This window comes from Apis florea, unplaced genomic scaffold (genome assembly GCF_048593485.1).
Source record: "Apis florea isolate Af1SG1 unplaced genomic scaffold, ASM4859348v1 contig_1615_pilon, whole genome shotgun sequence".
NCBI lineage: Eukaryota > Metazoa > Arthropoda > Insecta > Hymenoptera > Apidae > Apis > Apis florea.
In genome coordinates this window covers 6,661,759-6,674,290 of record NW_028256416.1, presented here as the reverse complement: position 1 = coordinate 6,674,290, position 12,532 = coordinate 6,661,759, and the positions used below count along the sequence as shown (strand labels likewise).

General features: G+C 32.8%; 1 protein-coding gene across 50 annotated transcripts in view; it reads right to left on the bottom strand.

The window, feature by feature from the left end:
• The window catches only part of tmod (tropomodulin), a 254,205-nt gene that overhangs the window by 183,163 nt on the left and 58,510 nt on the right, over positions 1-12,532 (bottom strand). For 7 of the 50 annotated variants that reach the window (XM_086904531.1, XM_012492283.3, XM_086904598.1 and 4 more), the window contains exons 2-8: positions 12,214-12,366; positions 11,976-12,143; positions 11,776-11,902; positions 11,482-11,702; positions 11,238-11,392; positions 11,060-11,156; positions 10,797-10,944 (exon numbers count right to left, since the gene is read on the bottom strand). In XM_086904531.1, coding sequence (XP_086760657.1) covers positions 10,797-10,944; positions 11,060-11,156; positions 11,238-11,392; positions 11,482-11,702; positions 11,776-11,902; positions 11,976-12,143; positions 12,214-12,366 — 1,069 coding nt within the window. Of the gene's footprint in view, positions 1-1,229; positions 1,485-2,052; positions 2,422-7,830; positions 7,911-9,361; positions 9,465-10,221; positions 10,384-10,796; positions 10,945-11,059; positions 11,157-11,237; positions 11,393-11,481; positions 11,703-11,775; positions 11,903-11,975; positions 12,144-12,213; positions 12,367-12,532 lie in introns of those variants that run through there. The other 43 variants (XR_015291051.1, XR_015291090.1, XR_015291100.1 and 40 more) reach the window with 17 other exon arrangements.

Sequence of the window (12,532 nt, the reverse complement as noted above, 5' to 3'; positions counted from 1 at the left end):
AATTTCAAAATGGTTTTTTAGGATTTTATATTTAATGCTACGTACGTGCAATTTTTATAAATGTCAAAGATTGGAAAATCTACGAAATCCTCAAATGCAAAATTCATATTAAAAATTATTTCGTATATTTTTATATTTCTCTTTCCTCATTTTTTAATCCTTCTAAAAAAAATCTCAACATAATCGATTTTATAAAAACAAGTTCGTGAAAATTCTAAAAATTCTATTTTTATATTATAAATTTTCTACAAATAAAAATCTGTCTCTCTTAAATATATATATAGGGTGTTTCCTTCTTTCCCTCCGAGAAAAATGAACTTCAAAACTTCAATAAAATACGTAAACTTTCTTTACAAATGAATAATCGTTATAGGCAAATATTAAATTCAATATTTAACACATTTGTTGCACAATATTAAGAAATATTACCTCGAAAGCTTATTTGTATTTACGTATCTCTTAATTTGCAAATACCGTTTAAAAGTAAAGCACAAATTCCCTTTTACAAAATTTATTATTGCGCATTATTATTCGGACAGGCATAACGAATAATTCCTTACGACAATTTATATTCAAATAATTTACATCGCAAATTGATTAAAAAATATACAATTAAACGTATTTATAACTTCTTCTCGGATTAAATTATTGCCCCGTTTATATAATTTCCCATCTCTCTTTAAAAATTTAATCCCCTTCCCTTTAATCTCGCTCGAAGAAGAAAACACCACCATCCCTCCTTCTCCTCCCACCCATCGAATAATCACAAATTCCACGAGAAAGAAGCCAGAGTTGGATCCAGGCGAAAATTACGCCTTTTTTAAAATTGACGATGGAGCGAGCGAGCAAGCAGCACGAGGGAGTGAAAAATCGGGAGCGGAACGCTCATTAGCAAGGCGAGGCGCATTTCGCGATTACCCCGTTAAAACGTGTGTATCAGGGTTGTGCAACAAGGTTTAAAGAAGTCACGGTGGATAGGTTTAAGCGTGCCATTATACGGGGGTAACACCACCCCTTGGCGATACACGTAGCTGCACGTAGTCAAACCACTCTGCGCAAGGGGGTGGTATAATCTCGAGACATCGACCGGCAAACCTGGGAGCACGCACGCCGACAAAAAAGGGGGGCGTCCACGAGAGGGAAAATATTTCCTTAACGCTGGTTAATTATCGTATTTATTACGGAGACAGCTGATCGTACTTTCAACCCTTAAAGAAATGAAATAGAGATATGCTCGAGGGGTAAGTTTTATTCAAGTTGCGTACAAAATTCTATTTTTTTTTTTTTTTATAGAAAACGTGAATATAGTTGACAATTGGACAATTGGAAGTAGATTTTTCTTCTCCTCCTCTTCTTACTCTTCTTCTTCTTGCGTAGGAGAATAATATTTCGTACTCGCCAAATTTCTTCTCGATGGATCGTCATCCCTTCCGCTCCTTTAAAGTAGCTGTAGCTTTTTCTAAGGAACAAAATCTTGGAAGGATCTATCAATTACGATACTTTGATATCGATACTTACACGCGTCTTCGTTGAATTTACTTTCATTTACCAATCACTCGTAAGAAAACTTTTTAAAAAAAAAAAAAAAAAAACGTACACCAATAATAATCCATACAACGTGACAAGAGGAATGATTTAATTTAAGGGTTGAAGTTCAATTCGCTGCTCACATTATCAGAGAATTATCGCCGGGGAGATGGTTGGTGATCGAGGTAAACGAACTGGTTGCGAGATATAGTGTGTACGCGAGTATAGCACGGTTTATTTGCGGTTTAATTTGCAGATGCTGAAGTACAGGACACTCATGCAAAAACGAACAACAATGGTGTGTACAACTCCTCTTTGTGGACGCGCTCTGCCTTCGACGGGGCGGAGGAATCGGACGCGTGAGGCGAAGAAAATTGGAAAAAAAAAAAAAAAAAAAAAAAAAGAAGAAAAACAGGAAAGCAACGCTCGATCGGTTCATTATCGTTTGTTGGCCGAAATTTAAATTGAAAACCTTTGTGCGCCCATCCATCGGTTGTAAATTGGAATTGAAACAATAGGCCGGGGAACGGACAACGGTTTTATTCTTCGACACATTATTTTGACATAATGGAATAATAATCGATACATAAAATGATGGAAAGTGAAAAAAAAGAAGAAGAAGAAGAGAGGGAAGCTTGCTTCGTCGAGTAAACGATCGACTTGTTACACAAGTGTTAAAGATGGCGAGAAGTGTCAATTTGAATCGCGAGTGAATAATACGAATAAGGTGTTTTTTCTTCTTTATATATATATATATATTGATCTTAGATGTATATATATATATGTACGTATGTATAACATATGGTAAATAAATATATAATATATGTACAAATAATACCTAGGCGAACGCCACTTCGCGTTAAGATGTCGCCACCCCGAGCCGGGACTGCCGTACTGCAACAGACACCCGAAACACTGTCATCATATGCGTTGTAGCATTATCAAAGAGTGTAAGAGATTCTTTACCGATCGGTTGGTCGCATGCCGGTAAAGTGTATGCATTTAATTTTCTTTTCAAAACAGCGAAACACATTTTTCAAGTCAGAGGTTGAATGATTTGTTCTTGAATGATGAATCTGTTTGAATCTTGCGGATTTGTACCTTTGTTCGCGGGGGGGTGATGATTGCTCGCGAGAGATGATTTTAGTCGATTAATTAAATGGAAGGAAATTTTTGAGACTTGGATTATCTCGTTGTAGTAAAAACAAACAACGTTTTTACTTATAATTCTTTCGCGAAGAATCATTGGCTGCATTATGCGATATAATATAATTGAACAGAAAGATCATTTCAACCCCTGCTTCAAATACATATTCCCCCCTTCCATCGGAAACGTTGCAGAGGAAATGATTCATTTTCAATAAAAAGAAGAGAAAACAAAAATGTTAAATGAACTCTTCGGTTCAAACGAAACAATTTGCCGCCGATCGATCGCCTCGTTAATGAACGAAAAACGTATTTCGAACGAAACTGATATTTCCCGTCCCCCGACAGTTTAAATGAACTTTCATTTTATATTTTCTTTCGTTTTTATATTTGCGCGTTATACTTCCGACTAACCACAATTCTAATCGCAATGTCAATTAAAATTCTTATTTTCCATTTTCGAGATTAACAATTCGATCGAAAAAAGAAACGACAAATTGCTCGTAATAAGAAAAATCACAATGGTCGAAAAACCTTCTCCGTCGAGCAATAATCGATCGAAAGTGTTCCCTCCTTTGCGTGAAATTTACGCGACACCCGGTATAGAGTCCCCTCCGTGGAAAAGCGTGGAATCCTTCGAATCAATTATCGCGATTTCCTGCGAGCGAAGAGCGCAATCGGTTACACGATTAAAACGGGCGAAAAACGTGCGAGAGGAGGGGGAAGTGGCCCTGGCCCGGTTCGAAACGTAATCCGACCGAGAAAATTGCAATTTCCACGCGGGGGCCAGGAATAACCGCGCGGCGACATAAAATATATCCGCGCGCTTGTTGGCCGTGGCTCGCTTTTTAATTGTCTTCCGAATTCGGAACTTTCTATCGAGGAAATTGCACCCAGGTTTTTCCTCTCCCCCCCCCCTCCCCCCTCTCCTAGATGGCTGATACGTTCATCATGTATCCGAATTAAAACAACTTTCGTCTCGGCGGGTTTTCGAAACGAAAGTTGGAATATTGGAGATCTGTTTTCTTCTGTGCAACGTTTCGATTCGGGGTTGAACGGACGGGGTCGAACCGTGGAGTTTCGAAATTAATTAATTGTTGTTGATTGTCGATGATTCTATCATTTGTTAATTCTGAAAAGGTAAAGAAGATTTTGCAAGAGATTCTGTTATTTAATTCTAGAAAAATTAATATTTTGATACTTTTGAGTGATAAATCTAATTTTATTGTTGATTTTATTGGAATTGGAAATTTCTCTAACACAGTTTATGTCAGATATATATAATTTTTACTCGTTACTCGAATTCATCTTGAAAAATTCTTTACGGTTCAACCCGTTCGTAAATCATTGGAGCTTCTTTCCAATAGTGTCGTGGAAGAGTCAAAAATTTCTCGTTGCAAAAAGCGAAAAAAAGAAGGAAACCCGGAGGAAGTATATCAAATTATCTCGTAATCCTTCGAAAGCTTATAATCTTTGCAAAAATTGAACAAAATATTAATTGAAACGAGAAAAAAATTCGTGTTACGAATAATTGAAAATTTGCAGAAGTAAATATAATTTTCTTAAAACTATTATACATAATTTAATAATAATTTTTAATTAATCCCATTATTTACTTATATAGAATAACTCTTTCACGCGCTAATCCCATGCAAGAAGAAAGAAGCTCCACGAAACTTAATTAATCTAAAATTTAATCTAGTTAATAAAGTAAAGAAGAAGAAGAAAAAAAAAAAACAAACGAACAGACAAAAGAAAAAAAAGACACTGCAAAAAACCGAGACATATCGTGTTAATCGGGGAAAATGGGTGTTATTATTCTCCAAAGAAAACTTAAAAATTTAACAACAGGTCGATTCACGTCACATTTCACACAAACACATTGTGGAAAAAAAAACACGAACGAAGAAGGGGAAAAAGGATTCACGCATTGGAAAACTCGTACGTCGCTGCTAGTCTTTCAGCCTGGTAATAACACATCGACGACGTGTTATGAAGCACGGAAATATTCAACGTGTACAACGGAGGGAATCCGCGGTGTTCATCCCTCCCCCTCGTTTGACATTTAAAGCGTTAAATTCGACTAATCGTGAAAATCGGTCATCGCGGTCCAATTTGCCCCCGCAAATATGCAGTTATCGGGAAACGGGCTGGCGTGTAATCGATTGAATTCGATCGAGGATTTGACGATCAAAGCGTGCAAATTGTACCTGTGTTCTAGAATAATTTTGATTTTCACGATTTTCTAGTCGATATAGTTGAGGTATTTAAACATTCGTTGCTTCACTGTGAATGGATTTGTATTTTTCTTTTTTTTGGTTGTTAAAAAGGTAATTCTAAAAAAGGTTTTTTCGTAAATAGATATTAACACTTGCACGACCTACGAATTATATTTTCTAGAAATCTATTTAATTGGTTTTATTTGATTTTTTTTCAAAGTTTTAAAAATAGGAATTCTACGTTTTAACACAGATGGCTATGCAAATGTTAATGAGTTAATCCTTTACTTCCAACAAAATTAATAAAAAATATATTGAATTTTTTTAAAAAGATTGTAGAGAGTTACAAAATGTATTTTATTATAAAGGAGATAGAACGAATAAATAACCCCTTGCGTGATCAATGATTTCTCCACTTTACACGACCGTCTGCAAACATTTTATAAATTTTATACGCCTATCCTCCTTATCTATGCCTGTACCTGTTCATATTTAAAATTCTTCCCGATATCGCTATCGGCGATAAATTAATTTTTCACCGCAACCGTATTTAATCGGTTTAATCAAAAAATTCCATCGATATATATTTAACAATCTCCCGTGAAACAAAAGAAGGTTTACCCTTGTCGCAAAATATCAAAGTTGAAAATTAATTCCACGCGCGAAATTTGCATAAAAATCCGATGCATCGAATAAAACAAAAACCTTGCCCTCGCATGCATGAAAATTATTTAAAATTAATAAATTTCATCTGAAATTAAAATTATTCAAATTTCGCCCGTCTCATTACAATTTCAAATAAATGCAAGATTGATAATAAAAAATAAAAAAAAAAAAAAATAAAGAAAAAATCACGCGCGATCAATGCACAAGTTTAAGAATCTCTCGCAATTCGTGCGAGTAATTTCCATCCCTTTCGGGCTTTATCGGATCCAATTGGTCAAGCTCTTTCGCAACGACTTGCGAAATGACTACTGGTAATGACTTTCAAACGCAAGGGGTTATACAATGCGACAGGAAAAAGAAAGAGGAAGAGAGAAAAAAAAGAAAAAGAAAAAGGAGGATTAACTCGAAGAAAGTTTTCTCAAACTTTCTGCTTTTAGGCAGAAACCAGTGTCTCACGGCTTAAGTTGGAAAGTTATTCGCGTGACGAGAAGAAATTACTCCCATATTCCTAGGCAAACAGTTAATCTGAACTGTAAAGCGGCGATCTGGCTACGAACTTTCCACCAAACGACCGGTTAATTGAGTTGTACCCTCGCGCCAGGGAAAAACTTTATCGGGGCCAGTTCGCGGTTGATCCAAAACCGAATAGTTCTCGACGTTCTATCCAACTTAGGAAGGCCTATTGCGTGTACAGAATTGTTACACTATTGTTACACAGTCAAAGGTATGAGACCTTGATTATGGATCGATGTGTGAAACATTGTCGAGCAAATTACTTGTAATAATGTATAATCTAAACTACATACCAATTGCTAAAGAATTATTCTGTAACTTGTGTTTTCTTGCAAGGAGATATCGTTAAAAAAAAAAAAATTACTAAAGTGTTTCTATTTTGTAAAAAATTTAATTACATGGTCACGTATTATTGGCTGGTAGCCAATAAACTATAAAGTGATGGGATCGTTAAAGTAGCTAAATAAGCAAGAAATGACAATATAAGTATAAATAAATAATCGATCGAAAAAATCTTGAATAAAAAAAAAAATCCAATCCAATGAAATATTTGCAAAAATCAAAACATAAATTGGTAAAGTATAAATGCCATTGATCAAACAATTTTCAAATAATCTGAACTAGTGCAAAATTCTAAAACAATTCACTATCTTTTATATTCTATATCTTCGTCTATATTATTCATTGTTATTTGCGAACGATTCTCTGAATTCTACGAAATATTATTTATCACGCACCGATTTCGATTATTCCTTGAAAATTCTCGTGGAAAAAGAAAAAAGAAAAAAGTTCGTATCCAATTATTTAAATGTTTCGTCGAAGTTTGCAACGTTGATCGCGATACGTTTGATCCCATCGCTACACACGTCGTCACACGTTATACCTGCTCGACATTTAACGTCGAGAGGACGTCACGCAAGGCGAATCGAGCTTCTGGTAGGTTGCGTGGAAATTAACGCGTCACGACTTCATCGGGTTTGATAGGATGTGCACCTAAATCCTGGAGCGAGGAGGCCGTCGACCAGAGTTAAAGCTCGTCTACAAACACGATTCGCAGTTAACGACGTGTCAGATCAAGCGCAAAACTCTGTTTTCGACTTTCATTACCGCTCGTGATGCCTTGCCAACGAGGGATACTAAACAGCGAAACTACAAACAGCAAATGTTCCATGAGATTCTTCTTGAAAGAGTCATTGACACTTAATCTCAATGGAGGAATAGTTTTGTATAATTAGAAGTTGCAAATATAGTAATCTTATTTTGTGTTTCTATTTTTAATAGAAGTAGGATAAATAAAGGGCTTTGGATAAAATAGATATATTTTGAATAATGTTATTTACAGATTTTATAAGAATTCTTCTTTTGTTCAAATTGTTCTATTATAGTCTCACAAAATCTCATCATTGATATATTATTTTTTAATCCAAAGATCTTACTTATATATTTGACTTTTAAATAAATGGAAAATAAATAATGTAAATCTCACAAAACAATCAAGACAGAAGAAAATATCGTTTGTCTCACCGATCATTCAGTTTGCTAAAATAAAATTTAGAAAAATTTTCTGACATTCTAAAATCGTTTGTAGCCAGATACGCGCTTACACCGTTCCTGTCTTCAAGCGCAAAAAACTTTGCAAACCCTGTCGAGAAGCGATATTAGTGAAGCTGCGAAGTAACAAGAGCTGTTAGAAATTTTCCTCAAGAAAAAAACGCGCAGCATCAATCGGCTGATCGACCACCAGTTAAAGCGTAGCTACCTTTCATTGAATCAAGGCAGGTTTCCTGTGATTCATGTTAAAGAATCGGAACTGTAGTCGCAGCGTTAGGTCTTTCCGTACTGTTGGGAAAGAATAGAGGTGTCGTAAGTATACATCGCAGCTTTTAAAGTCTCACATCGTGGGTGGTAAAATCTAATATTTGCCTTATATAAAATAACCCATTCTGTATGGCCATAGAAAAATCGAAATGATCTAAGGTTTGTATGCACATTGCAATTTTACAGCGTCGTACGATTTGATAAATTTAAGATTTCTAATTATGCAATACACAATAATTAAATATACAATTTCTTTATCGAAAGTACAAGGAAAATGTCGAAATATCATAAAATATCATATATGAAATCGTTGTGACAATAATCTTGGAATTTAATTAATGATAGAAAGATAACTTTTTTGTTTTTTGCATGACAAGGTAATCATTTCGAGATCTCTGGCCGATGAAAGACAGAAGACGTGGCACATCATCGTAATCCTTTCAGCTCATCGTGATCACTGTAATCGTCGTACAACGTTATGTGACGGACATATACGCGACAATGAGACGATAAATTGTGAAATAGGGTGTGAACCATTGGTAAATGTTGACATAGTGACTCTGCCTGGAAATATAATTCGAGATATGTGTATTCATAGTGTGAATTAGTAACGTATGAAGAGATTCGCTCGAGTTTCGAATGGATTGCCCTATTTTTATTTGTGTATTCTTATGCTTTATGTTTCTTTGTTTTCATTGCTTTTAGCAGGCATGCACAACGAGATGAAATGAGGGGAAGGATAATGCGAGCAACTTAAAATAAAATCGTGCGATGGATGATGCATGAATGTTATCAATGAGAGACTAATTTTTATTACTACTGATATTAATAGTATAATTGTATAAAAGAGTTTAGTAGAAAAGTAGAAAAGTTTTAGAAGGAAAGAGTGCAGAATATAATACCTAAGAATTATAAATTTTCCTCTCAATTGTTGATTCCATAATCATTGATGGATAACTAAATTGCTAGTTACGGATAATATTAATTTTTATTTATTATAACTGGTTCTAAAATTCGTATAATTATTTTGCATTTCGATTTAATTATTATAGATACTAATAACTTGATGATTAATATTGCATTTCATCTTAATATCCAATATCCGATATTATAAACATTAATTTACATGTTTGCCAATTTTAATATGTTTTTCAATTGTACAGAGAATAAACAAATTTATTGATTTAAAACAATTGCAAGAATAATCACAAAATTTATTTATGAAAGATTTTAATTGGACCGATACAAAATGCAAATAACAAGTGGACAATCACAAGCAAAGAATTGAATTTATGTTTCATGGATATCATTTTATTTGGACATTCACTTACATTCGACATCACGAAAATGGATCAAAAGAAAAGAGAAAAAAAAGAAAATCAGGCAATATAGACAAGTTTTCAAATCATTATTCTGATTATTCAACAGGAATTATTTCCTTTCTTTCTTTTTAAATAAATAATACTACTCACTGCGCTAATCAGCGCTACGATTCCTTTCTTACACCACCTACTGGGATAATGAAACTTTTAGCAGGTTCACCAGCCTCTAGCTTCGCGCGTGCCACACGACAGACTGGTAAAATAAATAACTCGTTAAAATTCTTCAAACTAATAATTTAACGATTTCAGATAGTGAAGATGGATTGTTTTTCAAATGGAAACCAATGTAAGCGTTCCACATGTTCATTTGAATCATTTTTAATAATTTATATAATTATAAGATGAATGTGAGTATGATGAAACGAAAAAAAAAAAAAAGATAAAAAGCTTGCATTGGATCAAATGGAAAGATAAGCATGCTGCAAAGTGAATATAAAGCAAGATTTGAACCTAGAATGATTTACTGTTGTTTTGTTGTCCTTATTTTAAATTTATCGATTCAATATTCGAGAATAGGCAAAAAACGTGCGTGACAATAAAAAAAAATATTTTTAAGTATATATCTCTAATACTAATACCGTTATCAATCGTATTCTTTATTAGATTAAACGAAGCATGACTGCACAAAAGCATGAACATCACAAACTCCATCTATTCCGCTGTTTACCGATGTTAAATAAGTTGTATATAAGCAATAATGAAAAGAAAAAGAAAAAAAAAAACAACTTCAGACAGATTCATACCGTATATATAATGTCTATATTTTATACTCGACTGAAAATTGGAATAAATTATATGATGAATTTTCTAGGTACAACATCTTTCTAACATGTGAAATAGATCAGAATTCAATGTGGATATATGAAAGAGGTAATTAAATTGTATAAAATGTTAAAGAGATAAAAGAAATATCAATTGAAAATGGGTACATTCTAGGATCTCATAATTACCTCTATATCACTAGCTAGAAAAATAATAAATGAATTTAGCAGGATGAATGGATGAATGATGATGTGCTAATAAAGCGCTATGAAAGACTACGAAGCAGATTCGGAAGAATTAGAAGCATTTCGTCATATGATCTCCATGGTCCCCCATACAATTGCTCCCATCTAAACGAAAAATTAACAGTATGAATATCGCTATAGCATGAGGAAAAAGGAAAAAAACATCTTTTTAAAGTGAGAATCAAAAAAAGAATACGATTCCAATGTGGCACATATCTCTGGATAAATAAATCATCTGTAAAGACTTTTTTCATTATAAATATATAAAATGAATAGAAATAATTTTTTAATTTAAAAATATGGATTTATACCTGAAAAAAAAATATTAATCGACTTATATAATAAATGATATCTCTGATGTAACTACAAGTTATATCAAAGATAAGAAATTGATATAATTGATATAATTAAATAATTTTTTTTATCTTATTTAAGAATACGAGCTCTTCTTTAGAAATACTTTGATATGATCGAAAATACGAACGAAATATTTAAACATACAAATATATTGTACTTACTCCTATCAATGTTGCGTTGTAAATGTGCAGCTACGCGATGTCTAGCGTCATTGAATTCCAAGTGAAGACCAAGTCGAAGCAATGTTGGATTTTGTTCCACCAATTGTGTAATTTCCATTTCAATTTTATTTCCCAATACCTGCGACCTCTATATATTAAATACAAACGTACAATATTAGAAATAATTGTGAAATATAGTTTTCTATATTTAATAAATAAATTAATGTTAAAATTAATGGTTATAAATATGCAAAATATTTTACCTGATTCGAACATCGAAATTCTTCTATTGATTTCGTTTTAAGCAATGCCCTGATGAGCCTTACTATCACAGATGGGCTTATAAAGTTTGTTTCCACACTAAAAGGTTGTAATTTTATTAGATTTGTAAAATAACGATTGTAGATATAATATAAAATAAATAAAAGGCATTATACTAACTTGAGTACTCTGAGCGTCGAATTTTTTTCTAAGGCATCTGCCAATCTTTGTGCAGTCTTGTCAGTGAGTCCCACATTCGTTAAACTTAGGGATTCGAGATGTGTATTTATCTCTAATCCTTCGAATAATTGAATAAACTTTTCATCAGATATATTCTAAAAGATAACAAAATAATATTGAATAAGTTATAATCACAAATATTAAAGTTTTATGAGCTTGAAATTATTAAATTCTATATATTTACTTTGATATTATTCCAATTTAAATCAATTAATGAAACATCATCTTCTCTAACTTGCTTAATAGTAGCATCAACATCTGTATCATTGGGAGGTTCCATCGGGTAAGGTTTTGGTTGACTAGCTTTTGTTATACCATCCCAACCCAAACCAACAGGTTGGCCAGAATTTAATAGAGAAGCATGATATTGATCTTGATTCATCATAGAATGAAATCCAAGAATAGCTATATACAAGAAGATTACATAATTATATAATAAATAAATATAATAAATATTATAATATATAAATATATTTACCAGCAAGATCAATAATTTCTTCTTGAGTAGCATTAGATAATGCTTGTTCATATTCTTCTCCAAGATCAATAGCAATTTGTTCTTCTACTTCTTTTTCTTTTGTTGTTTCTTGAGGAGGTGGAACCCACTAAAAGTATATAATGAAAATGTATGTACATCATTAATAATTAAATATTTTATAAAAAAAATATTCAAAATACCTTTTTGCCTCTTATTACACCAGGTACATAAGGTTTTAATTCAGGTCTGTCTGGTGTTTCTAAAGCTTGTTTGTTGATATGTTCAATGAGTTTCTTACGATTTAATGGCCCTGTAGGACTCTTGTCACATTCATAGCTACAACGCTGTGATGGTGGCATAAAGCTATCCTATAAAAAATATAATATATCAGTTGTTACATATCATTTAATAAAAATATATTAATTATAATTATCTTACATCTGGATCCACTTCCTTAGCTAGTATATTAATTTCTTCTGGAGTAAGTTGTGCCAATAAATCATCCACATCCACATCATCATATTCACTCAAATCCTTGCCATATAACTTTGCTGCAGTTGTCATTGTGGTTGTCTTGGTTGATGAAGATGTCTGGAAATTTTTCCATGATTTTTGGTCAACTAAAGAATATCTCCGTGACATTTTATTAATTAACTTATTAATGCGATTATTTTATAAAATAAGATATATTATAAAATTGTCTCTATTATTATTGCTAATGTATGTTAATATTCTAACACATTCACAATATAAAATT